At 48.4% G+C, this 18,631-nt stretch overlaps 1 protein-coding gene across 8 annotated transcripts in view; it reads right to left on the reverse strand.

Annotated features, from left to right (window-relative positions):
- The window catches only part of SEPTIN6 (septin 6), a 64,896-nt gene that overhangs the window by 20,631 nt on the left and 25,634 nt on the right, over positions 1–18,631 (reverse strand). For all 8 annotated transcript variants that reach the window (XM_029929490.1, XM_029929494.1, XM_029929495.1 and 5 more), the window contains exons 4-5: positions 7,243–7,429; positions 4,789–4,950 (exon numbers count right to left, since the gene is read on the reverse strand). In XM_029929490.1, the coding sequence (XP_029785350.1) occupies positions 4,789–4,950; positions 7,243–7,429 (349 nt within the window). The remainder of the gene's footprint in view (positions 1–4,788; positions 4,951–7,242; positions 7,430–18,631) is intronic.

An 18,631-nucleotide genomic window follows, 5' to 3' on the forward strand; every position in this document is an offset into this window, starting at 1 on the left:
TCCTTCCCTGGAGCAAGAGCTCACACTGAACTCTTGAGCCTAGAAATCAAGTCCACAAGTATTTTTCCACATGCCCATTACTGTGCTGGGTTCTGCTTTGGGTGCTGTAAGGGAGACAAAAGAAGTGGAAGACACACTCCCTCACTCTCTAGGAGCTTACAATCTTGTTGGGGGCGCCTGAATTACATACCTGGAATCGTCTAAGACAGAATATGACCAAGGGGTCAAATGTATGGTCCAGTGCCTGCACATAGTAGGTGATTAATAAAAATTCCTTAGATGACAGTAGCAGAGGTGCTTAATAAATACTCCATGCATGACAGTAGCAGGGGCATGAAAATAGTAGAGAGGAAAGAAAGGCAAAGCACACACAGGGGTATGAGTGTGGTGCTTGCAGGAGTAATGTGGAGTGAGGTCTGGTTGACGAAGGCTTTGTGGGTCAGAGAAAAGTCCCCAGTTGGTAGTGTGGGGCTTGGGGAAAACAGTGCCCGGTCTCCAGGGAGCTGGCCAGGTTACAAGTGCCAGGACCACTGGCCGAGTGGAATCACTGAATAAATTGTGTTACAAACCAGGTGATCCTGGGTGGGGGCTTTACCTGAAAGGGCTTTACCCAGACAAGTCAAAGACCACTGGAGCAAGCTTTCTTAGCCTGCTTGGAGAAACAGGCCTCCGTCACAGATATGTGGGCTCATTTGCTTCCTCATGCATTCTACAGATATTTACTGAGCCGCTGTTCTGTGCCAGGCATTAGCAGTACAACGTTGAGGAAGCTCAGAGCCTACCCATGGAGAGTGCACAGTCCGGAAGGGGAGAAAGACAATGCCAATGATAACACTACAGTCAAGTCTAGATTATAAACAGATTCGAAAGCTGGAGGAAGAGAGGAGGGTGGAGCTAACGTTACAAAATCAAAGCGGGCTTCACAGAGGAGGTAGTAACAATTCAGTGTTTCCAACAGTGCTGTGAAGTTAGGTATTATTATCCCCATTTTATAGACAAGGAAACTGAGGTCCAGTTGCCAGCAGACACACCGTAGTAAGGGCCAGAGCCAGGGATGGAACCCAGGTCTCTCTGGCTTCAAAGCTCACCACTGGTCCACCACTCCCATGTAGGGAGTTCCAGCAGCAGATGGGGTGAGCACTCTAAACCCCGGGCTGAACTTGGCTGGCAAGGCCAAATTATAAGAAGCAGTTTCAATTATCGCAAAATTCAGGGGGGCACTAAAGTCCCGAAAGCCCTGCCCAAGGGCCAGAGCCTCCCCGACCTCCGCAATCCGGCTTTGTAGGAGGGCCATTTGGGTACAATTCATTCACACTCCGGGCCCCAAAACATGTTGGGAACCTCAAATCCACCCCCACTTTCTGGGAAAATGCTGCCCCTCCTGCACAGAAGAGGCCCCAAAGCTTCAGCCATGTGACACAAAAGAGCCAGAGGGCGGTGATGGCTGAGGGCTAGACCGAGGGAGGAGGTGAGAAAGAGAACCGCCTTGTAGCTTTCTCACCTCGCATCTTTCTCACACCTTGTATCTTTCTCAGGCACCCCCCTGCTCTGAGCTGAAAGTGATGGAGGAGGGCATGTCACGTAGGAGGGACTTCTCTGGGCTCTAGAGGGAAGGAAGAAAAAACCCCAGGAAGAGAATAAAGACTTAAAAACCATTAGGTTTTTATATCCTTGGGCCTATTATTTTTATCTCCATAAGACATGGTTAGTTAGCATGATGGGGTCACTTGGTGCCCCTCTGCCTTACGGCGCTGTCATTTTACCTGTCCCCGCTCGAAGACACAGCCCCTGCCAAGGCAGCCTCAGAGGGCTCCCGAGACATCCCACAGCACACGCTTTGCAACTGGCATCAAAGTCTGTTTGGATAAGTGTATGCCAGGGTATCGTTTCTAAGCTCCCTGCCCCCCAACCCACGGGGCAGATTTCACTGGCTTCTCACAACGGCCCTACAGGGCGGTGATCATACACCCCATTCGTGATTTGGGGGAAGCGGCTTATCTAGATCCCTAACTCACGTGCCCAAATCTTCCTGGGGAGGAGGAAGAACACGGCGCCTTAGTGGCCAGCCTCTCCCAGCCGCCCACAGCAGCCTGCGCTCCGCCTCGTGGCTAACGGGCATCGACTGGAAGTCAGCGAACCGTGAAGGGCAGGGAATCATGGGGCCAGCCTCTCTCCGGCCCTCCTGCTGCTCTTGAGAGACCGGTGGCTTTGACAACCAGGAGGAAGTCAATCAGAGCAGGGAGCCGGTAAACCGTCCAACCACACTCCCAGGGGTGACACTCTGTATGTGTGGGCACAGGGAGGAGACTCTGATGGCCCAAAGGTGGTGCTGCTGCCGAACCACAGGCAGATATGCCCCCACCTGTCAGATGCCCCGGTCTCAGAAAACCCAAAAGATGCTCTCAAGCCTCCTCTTGGGAGTCTGTTCTCAGAGTCACTACCTGTCCTGTCTCATGTCTACCTTAAATTCCTCTCAGTATGTTTTAAAGTGTTTGATGAGGGGTGCCTGGGTAGCATAGTCGGGTAAGCATCTGACTCTTCTTGATCTCAGCTCAGGTCATGATCTCACGGTTTGTGAGTTCGAGCCCCACGCCAGGCTCTGCACTGAGGGTGTGGAACCTGCTTGGGGTTCTGTCTCTCCTTCTCTCTGCACCTCTCCAGCTTGTGCTCCCCCCTCAAAATGAATAAACTTTAAAAGTTAAAAAAAATGTAGAATCCTAACATAACTAAAGAAAATAGAATAAAATAAAGTGTTTGATGATCCAACTGGCATTAATTATTCTATTCCAGCTCCAGTACATCCATTATGCTTGGGAGGCTGGACGGCCGTTCTCTTTGGCCTGGTGAAATGGAGACCGTCGGGACCGTTTATTCCTTCTCTGATCAGGAGTGGCTTCCTCCCAGGGTGGACAATATTTCCCGTTTCAGGCCGCGACTGCAGACTGAGCAAGCACACTGCCTCATGGTCTCAGGTCAACCCTCGATGACTCTTGCCAAAGGACGTGCAAACATCGGAAATGGCAGTGTTGAAGTGGGAGAAGGGAAGGGCTCAGGGCTGTGGGTCTCTCTGTGACCCTACTGGACTGCCACGTGCCCTCACCGGGCTTGTATGCCTTTGTGGGGGGTGAACCCAAGACCTCACAGATGGTCCACCAACTGAGCCCAGTAGCTGGGCCCATTTCCTGGCCCCTGGCCATGGTTTGAGCCATTCATAGAACAACATTCAATTTGACCAACATAGCACTTTTTAGTATTTTTTAAAAAATAATTTAATGTTTATTTTATTTTTGAGAGGGGCGAAGAGAGAAAGAGAGAGAGAGAGAGAATCCCAAGCAAGTTCTCTGCTGTCAGCATGGAGCCCAATGTGGGGCTTGAACTCACAAACCAACACATCATGACCTGAGCCAAAATCACGAGTCGGACGCTTAACCAACTGAGCCACCCAGGCACCCCAGGGAACCCAAGCTGGAAGGGCTCTACGGGGCCTGATGCTCTGAGGTGACTCAACGCTTCCGGACCGCAGGGCCAGTGACACCACGTGACCCTTCTCTCCAGGCTCCCCTTTCCTACGGGCCAGGCACGTTTCAGGTTTTCTCATGACAGAGCCTGGTTTCCATCAAAATGCCCTGGCTGCTTGAGAGAACAAGCACTCATCTTTCTGTCCCCCGCTCCCCCTTTCTCTTTTTCCTGCTCAGATCGGTCCGAGGACAGGACTCCACCCACCACCCTCCACACAGCCTTGCTCTTCAGCCACACTTGTCAGAGATGATGAGGGACTCCCAATCACAAACACATCTCAGGTGCACTGACGGGCAGGAAGTCAGGCGAAAACGACTTGCCGCCCCGCCACGCTAATTTGTTGGCCAATTTACAGGAGGTGGCGGCTGATGCCATCGTGATATCTGAGGGGCGGCGGCGGCAGGAAACTTTTCTAAAAATGGCTTTTATTACAAGGCTTTCCTGAGTTTGGCCATACCCAGGCATTATGTCATTAGGAAAAACTGATGCCTCTCAACAGGGAGGGAAAAAAAAATCTGTTCCAAAGCAGAGGCTTTCTGAAAGCCATTAGCTGTCTCCTTGAAATCACAACAATGAACAGCAATGCCATCAACACGTTGTAAAGAAGCATGAGGCGGTATTTGACTCCCCACCTTCCCTCGTTACTCATTCCTCCTGTTGGGGGGGCGGGGGAATGGGACAGGAGAGGAAAGATGGCAAGTTGGGGGTGCATTTTTTGATTCACCCGCATTAATAAAGCAAAACATCACCCCAAAACTTAAAAATAACATTTCTCCAGTCACCAGACACATCGGAGGCTATATGTCGCTTTTCCTCCTGGGAGCAGAGGGCTCCGCTCTCTGAGTACAGATTACCCTGAAGTCTCAGGAGCAAGCCAACTTTGGGCCCGTGGTTGTCATGGCACTGTTTGGGTCAGAGACGAAGACTGTTTGCCTTTCTGGCAGTCCCACGGGGACTGGCTTAGACCAGGGCGGCATCAAAGAGTGGTCGGAGAGGTCTGAGTTCTGGCTCCAGACTCTTCTGGAGTTGGCCTGTTCCTCCCTCTGTCTCTTGCAAGTAATCTCTGCATCTCTGAGGCTTTCGGGCAGCCACTACTAGGGGAGAGGAGCTGTTTGGGTTCTGGATCTTTTCTCACAAACCCCTGAGACTCAGACGATGGAGAGCTGACCACACTAAAATGAATGCGGATGTCTGATGGCTAGCATGTCAAATAATAATAATACAAATAAATGGCAAATGGTCAGAAGGTGGAACCCCGGTTGAACTCACGTTCATGGTTCCATTGATCTCAGCCACGGACTCGTCATCTGTTGGGAACTGGTAGATCTGAACCCCGTTGCTGACAAGCTCACTGGTGATTTTGATTTTGAACTTCGTGAGCTCGCTCTTAGAAATGGCATCTGATTTGGCAATGATGGGGATGATGTTTACCTAGGGAAGGAAGGAGCAAAGTGGGATCATTCCTGGTGATTTGCGGCAAACAGCAGTGTGACAAAGGACCTCCACCAGCCGTCAGAAGGAACAGTTCAACCCAGTGGTCCAGGACTGGCCACCTCTGTAGCCAGGTAACAATAGAATAAATGACAATGGGTGCTGCTTGCTAAATGCTGAATACTGAACTAAGTGCTTTACATGGATTAAGCCAACTCACCCTGACAACAACCTTCTTGTTTTACCAATGAGAAATTGAGGCACAGAGAGGCTAAGTAACTTGTCCAAGGCAACAGAGCAGGTAAGTAGGAGAACTGGGATCCAGACCCAAGTTTAGCCTTATTCCTAAATCCATAATCTTAACCAGCTCAGATCCAAACTGATGAGCTGTGTGATATCTTAATATCAAGATCACTGCTTGGGTGATTCATTTTATTTTAATGTTTATTTTTGAGAGACACAGAGAGAGACAGAGCACAGGAGTGGGGGAAGGGCAGAGAGGGGGGAGACACAGAATTTGAAGCAGACTCCAGGCTCCAAGCTGTCAGCACAGAGCTCGGCGTGGGGCTCGAACCCACGAACCATGAGATCGTGACCTGAGCCAAAGTTGGATGCTTCGTGCTGGAAGGTAAAGAATCGTGGAATGCATATGCCTTCGTGAAACAGGGAACACCTAACTTCAGGGTCACATGGTGACCAAAGGCGTTCCTGCCAGCAGGCTCCAGTGCGGCAGTGTGGACCGTGCTTGGGTCCCGGAAGGAGCTCTGCCCTTGGAAGATGAACCCTGCCTGCTTCGCATTTGGCCTTAGGCGTACCTCTGAAGGTTGCCACCAGGTTGGGGTTCTAGGTGAAAGGACTGGGCCCTTGTAGGTACCTTTCTTGAAGTCTTCGCAGGGGGCTGAGAGGGTCAAAGCCAAGATGGAGCAGCAGGCAGAGCTGATCCCCCCTTGTCGCTTTTCACCTTGTCCCCATAGACACACCACGAGCACCTGCCAAAGGCTGCCTACAGAGCCCAACCTGGCCACTGGGCCACCAGCACGTGGCTCTCTGCTGCCCTGTACAGGACACGCAGGGCATAATGACATTTCCAAAGCAGGCAGTTACTCATGGGTTGGCGAGCTCGTTGCTGCAAAACAATGAAAAAAGAAATTGCTCCTGTTTTGATTATAGCTGAATGTCAGTTTTTCTCGCTGATGTGCTAGTAAATAACGTGTATAAATTAGAATTCTGTAAAGTAAAAATACCTTGGAGTCAGAGAGAGCCAGGTCCAAGTCGCAGACCCATTACAGGTTGTCTGACCTGAAGCAAGCTACTAGACCCTCTGTGCCTCAGTATTTTCAGGAGAGAATGGGAATAAAAGTATCTACCACACTGGATTACCGGAGGATGAAATAAAATAATGCATCTCAAGTGCTCATCACAGTGCCAGGCACATATGAAATGTCACGGGGAAATATATTCAGGGTTTTTTTTTTAAGCATCCTGCATCAATTCTTTCAGAAAGCAAACAATCCTTTAACACGAAGAATCGTTGTCTAATAGATATCTGGTGTGGGGCTTACATCTTCCAGTTTCTTGTACGGAGGGACATGACTGATTCCCACCGCCACCCTTCGCAGGAATGAAGGTGATATCACCTGGTGTCACAGATCTAAGTTCGAATCTAGATGCTGCCAGGACCTACTATATGACAACAGGCGAGTCATTAGTCTCCGGGAGCCTCAGCTTTCCCTTCTGCAAATGGGGCGGATAATGATAGCATTTGCCTACAGAGTTGTGAGAATCCAAAGAGCTATTCCATGAGGTGCTCTCGCGGTAGTGGCGTAACATGAGGACTCGACAGACATTAGCCGTCGTTGTTAAAAGAATTACGGATAATAAAAAACAATACCTTTCAAAGTCAAGTTTTGCACATTTGATTCTAGGACAGGCCAGCGAGTACTGGAGCAAAGAAAGAATACCTTTCTGTTGCCAAGGACTGAGCCCCTTGACCCCCGTCAGCCACCTTGCTTGCATCCATCCTTATCCTAACCAAGCGGGATCAGGGCAGAAAGACAACGCAAGGGCGGACCTATGTCCATGGCTGGCAAAACAGATCATGAAGCAGACAGCGCGGGTTTGCTGGGTCACTAACCCCGTCTTTCTGGGACACCATCTGAGGGACGGGGAAGGAAGGAGAGGGCGAGCAGGCCGCATATCCTCTCCCGGAATCTGGCACCTTCGTTGCACAAGAGACCAGCACTTGTGATTCAGGTTGGCCTGCCCCACCTGCCCTCCCCCCTACCTCCGCACCTTACTGTCCAGCTTCTTCATGGTCACGAGGTCCAGAGACTTCAGGGAATGACCCGTGGGGGCGATGAAGTACAAGCAGACGTGGATTCGGGAGTCGTGGTAGGCATGCAACACCCTGCGTATCTTCAGCTCTTCCTGGAGGTAGGCCTCGAACTGGGCATCGATGAATTCCACGATAGGCTTATAGCTGAAGGGGAGAGCAGGGAAATAGTGCGACTGCTTCTGACCCCGGGATTTCGATCCAGTCCCTTTTATTTTATTTTTTAAACATTCATTTATTTTGGGGAGAATACAGCAGAGGAGGGGCAGAGAGAGGGGGGCAGAGGATCTGAAGAAGGCTGACAGCAGTGCGCCAGATGCCAGGCTTGAACTCACGAACCACGAGATAGTGACCTGAGCCGAAGTTGGACACTCAACCGGCTGAGCCACCCAGGTGCCCAGATCAGGTCCCTTTTAGTAGGTGAAAGTGCCCTCGGTAATCTGATTCTCCCCATCCTCCTAGGTTTCTCCATCTCCGCTCAACAGGCCTCCAATCTCATCGGGCTGTGGTCTGCGCAGGTGCCAAACTTAGGCCTATCGGTGTACCTTCTCTCTGGAATGTTCCACCTCTCTCTTCTCATCCCAGTCCTGACCTCCCAGACCTCAGGGCCACAGAATGTCTGCCTCCTCTTCCACACGGCCTTCCCCACTTCTGCCAGAAACGCCTTCTATGACCCCGGAGCATAAAAACGAATTATGCTATTGGTTGCATAATGTGCTTGCATTATTAACAAGGATTACTGTTCCCTCAAATACACTGCATCCCTTGGAGGGACAGAGACCATGACAGGCACTCGTCTATCCCCCATGGGGCCCCGGTGCAGTGGAGCTCACTGGCAGTGTCTGGGAGGGAGGTGCTTATTGTGCTCCAGGCCGGGTCCCCATCTTTGCTTCCTCCATATCCCCCCCCCCAGTGCCTAGTATGAGGAGCTGGGTACCGAGTGGCAGCCGGGCCGGGGAATCTTATCAGAATGCTCCGGGTTCTGCCCAGTCTTGTTGGGTTCACAGCACTGCCCACGTGGCTCGCCTGAGGTCCAGATAGCTTTCTGGTTCTCATTTCCTTCAACAGCGTGACTTTAAAATCTAAGCATTCGGACAAAATTTGGTAAAGATCCTCCCCTCCACACCCAGCTCATTGAATCTCCGTGCAAAGCCCCCTTTATGACCCCAAGTCTTGCCAGGGCGTCTTAAACAAGAGCCAGTCCTCTGCTCCTCCCTGGTCTAGGAGGCTCGTTTCTTCTCTCCCAGGCCATCCCTCCCACCCCTGCAGCCTCTTTCTGCTCTAACTAGGTCAGCTTTGCCTCAGCTTTGCCTCTGCTCTTATCTCCCTGTCTCTCTTATCTCCCTCTCTGTCTGCTGCCCGTCCTGGCTTCCTCCTTGCAAAGTAGAAGAGGTTTGCTATCCAGCCCCGGGCACTGAGTTTGCAGAAACGTGATCAAAGGGGCTGCGGGGACCAGCCCATGCTTCGCACCTGCAGGAGGCCCCCAACCTGAGCCTTTTTCAAAGATGCCCCTAGCAGAGAAGGGAAAATAACTTAAAAAAAAAAAAAAGAATCACCAAATCCTAGATTCTGAGAGTCACATCCAGAGGAGAGATCCATGCAAGTATCTCTGGAACCCCAGAGAACAATCTAAAAATAAAATCCATTTTTTTTCTTCCTTTGATGCCTCTGAGCCAAACGCCATTCTGAAGGGTAACAGCATCCAAGAATCTCTTGGTTGCAGACATCCTTAGAAGGTTCCTGAAGAATTCAGAGTAACGGTGTGTGTGGGGGGTGCATCCCTTAGACTTATCTAATTAACTTTTGGGTGATGGGCTCATTTGAGTTATCTAATCGTGGCAACGCCTCTTTTCTTTCCCTCTCCATTATATAACTCTCTTTTTTTTTTATTTGAGTTTTTGGTTCTACAAAAGGAACGGAAAGAGTGCATTTTGAGCTCTTTCTCCCCCCACCCCAGTCCCTGGTGATACCCGGGGCCTCTCTTTCTGCTCTTGCGTCAGGCTCTAAACCAAATGCTATAGGTTGATTGCCTGAATGGGTGATTCATCTTTGACTTACTCATCAGTGTGTTCTTGGTGGCCCCGGCATGCTGATACGGAAGAGAGTAAGTGTCCCCCACCCCCGACTCTGCTGTGCTCACTGGCCTCCAGTCCACGATCAACAAAGTCCTTACTCCCAGAGAAGCCTCCACACAAATGTCCCCCTCTCCTGGGTGATACCTAACTCCCCTTCACAGACGTGGCTTCCCTCACATACCTTCTACGCTGGACATTTTGACATCTCTCACGCCCAAGTTCCACGCAGGGTGGAAAGAACAGCTTTCTTCTTGCTCATTATTCCCCAGCTCCCTACAATCTCTTTCATCTCCTCCAAAACCCATTGCCAACATAACCGATCCCTCATCATCACTACTGTTTGTATTTCATGTTTTAGGGAAAGGGTTCTTCACTTGGCGTCCATGGACCTCCAAGGGGGTGTATGGATAGAATTCATAGGACCCGCAAACTTGGGTAGGAAGAGAACCGCATTGTTGTCACCGAGCTCTCATGGAAGCTTAGCAATTTCTTCAGGCACAAGCGTACGTAATGAGCTATGGTAACTTTAGCAGCACCTGCGATTTCACAGTCAATAGAAATCACCGATATGTTGATTTCCTATTGTGGTTGTTGCAAATATCTCAAAATAACATTTATACTTCCACACCTTCTGAATGATGAGAGTTATGGACCTGTGTATAGATATTATTTTAGGAATGAATAAGGAAGGGCATGGATTACTAAATCACAATTTGAAAACATTGCGGGAACTGTATTTTTAGTATAAGTGGTGTATTTGAGGCATTTCAAACGGTTATTCTAAGAATGAGTCCATAAACCTCGATGGATAGCTAAGGAGGCCAAAGGCACAAAACTATTCCTGGCCTGGACGCTATTACTTATCCATTTCAGACAGTAATGTATGTACTGTGAAGACAATAAGTTAATGACGATAAAAAGTGATCAGGAAAGGGGTGCCTGGGTGGTTCAGTTGGTTAAGCATCTGACTTCGGCTCAGGTCATGATCTCTCTGTTCCCAAGTACAAGCCCCACATCGGGCTTTGCGCTGACAGCTCGGAGCCTGGAGCCTGCTTCGGAGTCTGTGTCTCCATCTCTCTCTCTGCCTCTCCCCTTCTCATGCTCTGTCTGTCTCTCAAAAATGAATGTTAAAAAAAAAATGACCAGGAAGGCTTCCCTGACAATCTGACCTTTGAGCTGCACTGGTGGAAATAAGCGAGCCATGGAGGGTCTGGGAGAAGAGCATTCCAGAGAGGAATGACAAAGATAATGGTCCAGAGAAAGAAACCCGAGCTTTGCAGTAGAAAGAAGGCAAGGGAGCCGGGAGCTAGTGAGGGAAGAACAGTGAACTATTCACAAGTGCCCAAAGGTGAAGACAACCCAAGGACTATCGACTACTGTCTGGCTAAACAAAATGTCGCATCTCCATACAACAGGATATTACTGAATCCCTAAAAGGAAGAATAGTCTGATACCTGCTGCGTAGGGACCAGTCTTGAAAATACTCTTTCAGTGAAAGAAACCAGACACAAAAGGACAAACATTGTCAGAGTCATAGGGAGAGAAAACAAAATAGCGGTTGCCAGGGAATAAGGGGAGGGGGGAAGGAGGGTATTGTGCTGGGACCGCAATGAAAATGTTTTGGAACTAGGCAGATGCTGACGGCTGCGCAACACTGGGAATGTATTCAATGCCATTCAGCTGTTCACTTTCAAACAGTTAATATGAGGCCGATTGGGCGGCTCAGTCGGTTGAGTATCCAACATCAGCTCAGGTCATGATCTCACAGTTCGTGAGTTTCAGCCCTGCACTGGGACGTGTGTTGATGGCTTAGAGCTTGCTTGGGATTCTGTTTCTCCTTCTCTCTGCCTTTCCCCCACTTGTGGGCTCTTTCTCTCTCTCTCTCTCTCTCTCTCAAAATAAGTAACTAAGCTTTAAAAAACAAAGAATTATTTTCCAATGATTGACTACCTTGGGTTTCTTAAAGAGTGTAGAAAACGAATGATTTTATCTCTCAACGAGCACTTTTCAGTGGTCCTCCTCCTCTTTCTTCTTTTTTTTTTTTTTTTATTTATTTTAGAGAGAGGGACAGCACGAGCAGGGGAGGGTCAGAGACAGAAGGAGACACAGAATCTGAAGCGGGCTCCAGGCTCTGAGCTGTCAGCACAAAGCCCAATGCGGAGCTTGAGCCCACGAACCGTGAGATCATGACCTGAGCTGAAGTCGGGTATTTAACAGACTGAGCCACCCAGGCGCCCCAGGCTCCTTCCTCACCCATGTTCGGGCCCCTCTGTGCAAACACGGCCATGTGAGCCTTCCCTGCCGGAGACTCACGAGGCCAGGTCACAGCCATCTCAGACAGCAAAACCAAGGTGGCACAAGGTCAGGTCTACTGGAACAATGCCCAAAGTGACAACAGCTACTTGAGGCTGTCGCCATCCCCATAGGCACCTCTTCTTCCCTCTACACTCGTCCCTAGTGTGCTCTGTCCTCCCTAGACTCATCCCCACCCCACCCCCACCCCTGCCCCATAGCTCTCTCTGTGCCCTTTGAACCCCCCCCATCCACTGAACCATGATAAACACAATTGCCTACGGCTTTGCCACTCAGGCATGTGGCCCTTGGACCAGCTGAAGGCTTGTTGGAAATGCAGAGTCAGTCCCCAACCCAGACCTACGGGGTCAGAATCTGCATTATCTCAAGAGCCTCGAGGCCTTGTGTGCGACAGGAAAGTGTAAGCAGGGCTGGCCTAGATCATTTTCCATTTCAGAGAACTGGCCTATCTCTTTGCCCTAATGGAAACCTGATTCCCCTCTCCCGCTCCAAGGATACCACAAGCCCGAGGACATGGGTACCGGGCAGCCCTCTCTGGCGCAAGCGGCTCATTCTCCCACAGCCTGTGTGCCCTGGGGTCAGTGGGGTAGGCATTCGTGTGGCCACTCAGTGCCACTTGCAGACTGTGACTCCTCTACCTCAGCGTAAAACCCTTTCTTCATTTGAGACATATACCACCTGTTTCTTTAAAAAAAAAGTTTATGTATTTATTTTGAGAGAGAGAGCATGGGCAGGGGAGGGGCAGAGAAAAAGGGAGAGAGAGAAAATCCCAAGCAGGCTCCTTGCTGTCAGCGCAGAGCCGGACGCAGGGCTCAAACTCATGAAACTGTGAGATCATGACCTGAGCCGAAACCGAGAGCCCGACTCTTCACTGACTGAGCCCCCCAGGTGCCCTGCCACTCTCTTCTGGTGGCATGTGACCCACAATCTATCAACCTCTGGTCTCTTTATTCCTTGACTGTCTAAACTTCACAACTGTCAGCTCCCTCTGCTTCAGCCACCCACACACCTTACCATTGGCCAGACTGGCTTCACCCAAGATACCCCGTCTCTACCATCCCGCTCTCTGACCACAACCTCACAGCTTTCCAACGCCCTCACCCCTTCGATCCTCCTAAACCTGATCTTTCACCTCACGGAGTCCTCTGGGACCCTGACCTTGATGATCTCGCAGGCTATCAGCTCCTCATTGGCCTCATTTCCTTTGGCCCGGGCTGATCCCCACATTTACCAACAGAATTGAGGCCACCGAACTCACACCAGCAAAACTTCCAGCGTCATCTTCTCGCCTCCCCTCTCAAACCATATCAACCCTTCCCTACTCTCCTCTGGTCTTAGAGGATGAAGGGTCCCTTATTCTGTGCGAGGCCCATCGCCTTGTGTGTACTTGACTCTCATTGTCTTCAGGGTCTTTGAGAATCTTGCTTCATCTATCAGCTCCTCACCCTCTACTGACTCCTTCCCCTCAAACTCTAAACATGCTGAAGTCTTCCCTCATCTCAAAAGAAAGATCTTTCCTCCACTCAATCCCCCTCAACCACGCATTTCTCCCCAACGACCACCCTATGTCTTTTCTTCCCTTAGCAATAGAGCCTGTCTTCTGCACCTACCACAGGGCCTGGCATATCATAGAAATTCAATAAAATTTAGTGGGTTCGTGGAGACTTTTGGAAAGAATAATCTACTCGTTCATTCCTTCACTCACTCGTTACTCCTCATTCATTCCTCAGCACATTGTAAACTGTTTTCTACCCTCAGTGGCATCCTAGTTGACACATTCGACAGATACGTTTGGTCTTGAAAGATAAAAACTCAGAGGTATTTTCTTTAAGTTTCCATCAACATATATTTCATTTACTTGACAAATAGGCACAGGATACCCACTGTTCGGCAGTTGGCTAACTTGTGTGCATCCTGCAAGATTTCAAGACTTAGCTCAGCCCCCTGGCCACCTCCTCTTCACCTTATATTCTTAGCAGCTTTGCCGATCGCTTCCTCTTTATCCCCACAGTTCCCTCCACGTGCCTTGTTAGCGTATTTACTACGCTACGTGGAATTTGTAAGCTACGTATTGGTCACTTCCACTAAATTACACGTTCCATAACTAAAATCTGTGCCTTATCTCTTAGTATTCCCACCCCCTTGCAGTGTACCTGGCACACATGTGACATTTAGCATAAATATGGGTCTCATTTATTTTTTCAATTTAGCATAGTTACCAATTGAACTAGATCCCCTACATCAATTTGGTTGCTAAGCATTGTGGATTCTTTCTCTCACATCCTCAGAGCTTCTGCTCCTGTTCAAGCCCTCCTCCTCCTCATCTCTCATTCTCTTTCGGCCTCGAAGACATCACCTGTGGGGCGCCCAACTGGCTCAGTTGGAGGAGCATGTGACTCTTGATCTCGGGGTCGTGAGTTTGAGCCCCATGTTGGGCGTAGAGAATACTACAAAAAAAATAAACTTTAAAAAACAAATAAAAAGTCTCCCCTGACCTCTTTGCCTTCCTCTAGAAAGTGTCTTATCTCTTCTTCCCAGTTCAGGAAAGCTTTTAAAATGAGCAGCATACACCCACTTTATCAGCTTCCTTTTTTTTTTAAACTTCACTCTTTTTTAAATGTATTTTTAATTATGTGACTGATACACATCCTCTCCTCGGATGTAACTACTATTTTCAGTTTGTTGATTCTCTTTGCTGATCTTTTTTTTCCTATGCATTGATATGGGGTCGGGGGATGTTTGCTGTCTTTCTGGGAAGGATGGATTTATACAAATGGCATCACAGTCTATGTCTCATTCTGGAACTTCTCTTCACTTAATAACATGTCCACGTGAGTGTACACAGATCTACCACATTCTTTTAAACTGCCAAACACAATGCCCTGGTGTGGCAGGACCACAGCTCACTTTGTTGCTATATTGGTGGAAATATAAACTGTTTAAAAAAATTTTTTTAGTCCCTATCCAGTGCTACAGTGAATATGCTTGTTATGAAGTGTGCAATAGTTTCTCTAGGCCATGTCCCTAAAAGTGGAACTGCTGAACATAAGATATTGGCCTTGAAAATTTTCACAGATCCCACCAAATGTGCTCTCTTAAAAAATCTGTATCAATTGACATTCCCGGCAACATAAATGAAATCAGCTGGTGTTAGCAGCCATTATATTTTTATTGTTTATTTTTGCAAATCTGATGGATCAAAAATATTTCATTTTGCACTTCCTTAATCACTGGTGACCTTGGACGAGCATCATTTCACATGTTCATTGGCCATTTATAGTTCCCCTTCTGTCAATTACCTGCTTCTCACTGAATTGCAGAAACTCTTTGTACAATTTGGAAAGATCCTTTGCCTGTGATATCGTTGCAAACATCTTCACCCTGTTTGTTGTTTGTTTTTACTTTTGTGTATAGTATCTTTCAACATACAAAGGGTGGGGTTTTTTTTATTTTAGTAAGTTAAAATCTGTTGGCCTTTTCTATATGGCTTTTGGATCGTGTCACAATTAGAAAAGCCTTCTCTACCCCTAAAGCTATAAAAAATATTCTCCTATATTTTCTCCTTATATTTTTAGAATTTGTTTTTAATCCAACTGGAATCTATTTTTGTGACTAGTGTTTGTGTAGGAGAGTCTCATTTTATTATTTCCTAATGGAAGGCCTATTTCATTTTCTTTTAAAGATTATTTATTTTGAGAAGGGTGGGGGCGGGCAAGAGACCAAAGCCCTAGCAGGTTCTGAGCCTTCAGTACAGAGCCCGTCTCAGGGCTCGAACTCACGAACCGTGAGATCATGACCTGAGCCTAGATCAAGAGACGGATGCTCAACTGACTAAGCCACCCCACCCAGGCGCCCGGATGGCCTATATTCCCAGCACATTTTCCCGAATAGTCCATTTATTCCCTGCTGACTTACATTCGCCAAATTCCCTTGTAAACATGAATTTTTTCTCACTTTTCTGTTATATTGCTCTTTTTGCTATTCTTTTTTTTTTTAAGTTTTATTTATTTATTTTGGGAGAAAGGGAGAGCACACAAGGGACGTGGGAGGAGGGTGGCAGAGAGAGAAGGGAGAGAGAGAATCTCAAGCTGGGGGTCTAATGTGGGGCTCGATCTCATGAACCGTGAGACCATGACCTGAGCCGAAATCAAGAGTCTGATGCTGAGCCAACTGAGCCACCCAGGCGCCCCTCTTTTTGCTATTCTGATGCCTTTATCTACTTACCTTCCATTCACTCATGGCAATTTAACGTCTCCTCACAACTTGCCTGGAACTGTTATTCCTTAGTGTACGAATAGACCTTCGTGTCGCTAAACCCAATGGATATTTTTCAGTTCCATTTATTATTCTCTCCCATATGCTACATGGTACAACTCTCCCTCGAGTCTTCTACCAATAAAAGTCATGATCATAACAGCATCTTCTGTTCATGAGTTACTCTGTGACACTGGGCTCCCTTGTTATAGAAATCTTGGTTGATTTAAAAAAATTTTTAAAAGAGAAATCTTGGTTGATTTCGATAAATAACCATTTGGGCCATTTGTTTTTCTCTTCCAGCGCTTTAAATTCACGCTTTTCTGTTTTAAATTCCCCAGTCTAGGGTGAGCCCACCAAAGCCTAGGCCTAGACTCCCCGCAGAACCTCAGACCTGTACACTCTCTTTTCTCTACCCTGTGACCTCACTGTGTGGTCCCGGGTGTGCCGTGTGTTTTCCAAGACCTTTTTGGTCCCCAAGTTTCCTGATGGTTATGGCTGAAGGCATCTTGCTGGCATAAGAACCACAGGGGCCGGACCGGCCACACTATTAGTTATCAACAGGCCGAGAGCGGCGTGACATGTTTGTCCAAGACCTCTACGCCAGTTAAGCACAAGTTGGGATCCAAACTCCGGTCTGTCTGAGATAAAGCATTGAGGTCCTAAGCACGCCTCTTTCTGGCGTGTCTTCAGTCTCCCTCTTGTTCCTACATCCTTTTTTAAAAATGTTTTATTTATTTTTGAGAGAGAGCATGAGCAGGGGAGAGGGAGAGAGAGGGGGGAGCAGGGGATCTGATGTGGGGCTCAAACTCATGAACTGTGAGATCATGGCCTGGGCCGAATGCTCGGCTGACTGAGCCACCCGGGTGCCCTGCTCCCGCATCTTTTACATAGTGGCTTTCCCCAGGATGTGGCCTTAGTCACTGTTCTTCTTAGTCCACCATGCACCCTGAGTAAAGGGTGGTATTCTAGTGCTCTGTGTTAATGTGGCGGCGCTGACATATCTGTGCCCAAATGGCCCCATCAGTAGGAAGAAAACATTGCTTTTTATTACAAATCCCTGGAGCTTACTCCACCCCAGCCCAATTTCTGTGAGACTTTTCATTTCTACTTCTTCAAGTTTGTATTATTTGATTTGGTATTAGTTCATATCATGTTTATAATCAGGAAAAACAATAAGGAAATTACATTAACGGAAATAGATTGGCCTCTAAGGGGCCGTAATCCATTCGGTCCTCCCAAACCATCATCACCAAGGTGGTTGCCAACATTAGATATTCTGAATGGGGGCACCTGGGTGGCTCAGTCCCTTAAGCGTCTGACTTTGACTCAGGGCATGATCTCGCAGTGTGTGGGTTCAAGCCCCACATCAAGCTTGCTACCGGTGGTCAGTGGTACAGAGCCTGCTTGGGATTCTCTCTTTGTCCTGCTCACTCTCTCTGCCCATCCCCCACTTGCACTCTTTCTCTCTCTCAAAATAAATGAATAAACTTAAAAAAAAAAGATACGTTGAATGTACACTACTGAGAATTGAAAGAAACTTAAGAGAAAAGATCCTGAGCAGTCTGGAGCTGAGATGACCCAAAATATCCCCTCTCCCCGGGGTCCAATTTATTCTCAACCAAACAAGATTAGCACAGAAATCAAACCTATAAAAAGCAGAGGTGTGTCCGTCTAGAATTTCAAATGGAAAACAAGATTCAGTTCAACTACTCAGAAGCTAAATATTTTTCTCCGTTTTAAGGAAAGGAGTATGGCTGTTGGAGCCTTGAGGGAGAAAGAGAACTGAACTGGGGACCCAGTTCATCTAAGAAGCAAGAGAATCCTCAAAGGATGAGGCACGTGTGATGACTATGTGACGTCCCCCCGGCCCTCCACACATCCCAACTCTGAGGCTCCCCACCCCCCTCATGCACCATTCTGACACCCGCCCCCCAGCCCCACAGTCTCTCCCCCTACCTCTCCGCATATTCCTGCTCAGTCTCTTTCAGAATGTCTTTTCTCCATCTGCTCACTCAACATCCTTAGGTGTTTGTCTTTAGCCCGGCGTTCGCCGAGTTCCACTCTGATCCCCGGATGGCCGTACGCGGTTCTGTGACTGGAACACAGCTCCCGATACCCTGAGAACCCAAATCTGAATTTCCAGTGCAGACCCTCTACTGACCTCTAACCCTGTATATTCCGCTGCCTCCGGCTCAAGGTCATCCGGTCTCTCGGTCCACAGACAGCTCAAACTCGACACAGCTAATTCTTTTAGAACCTTGGTCTCCTATTAATTCTTACACTGAATGCCGCCACCATTTGTAAACTCTCCAAAGCCAGAAATATGGGCCTCATTCTAAATTCTTTTGCCTTCACAACCCCACACGAGGTCTCTGCCGAGTCCTGGTGACTCTACCTACTCAGTCTTTACCAAACCTGCCTCTTTTTTTCCTATCTCGGCACCTGTGTTGCCTCTGGCCTTGATCTAATTGGCCCAACAGTCTCCTAGTTGATCTTCCTACTCTCCATACCCTTCCAAAGATCCTTCTTCAAAGGTCAGGCTATCTCATTCTACTCATAAAACTTCTCAATGGCTCCACGTCTGCACATTCTAGAAATTCCTCCATGATCTGACTGACTCCCGTTGACCTCTTCAGGCTCATCTCCCCCAACTTTCCTCTAGCTCACGCCAAGCGCTAGCCCAGGGGCAGCCCCGGTACGGTGG

Source organism: Suricata suricatta, chromosome X, assembly GCF_006229205.1.
Source record: "Suricata suricatta isolate VVHF042 chromosome X, meerkat_22Aug2017_6uvM2_HiC, whole genome shotgun sequence".
Taxonomy (NCBI): domain Eukaryota; kingdom Metazoa; phylum Chordata; class Mammalia; order Carnivora; family Herpestidae; genus Suricata; species Suricata suricatta.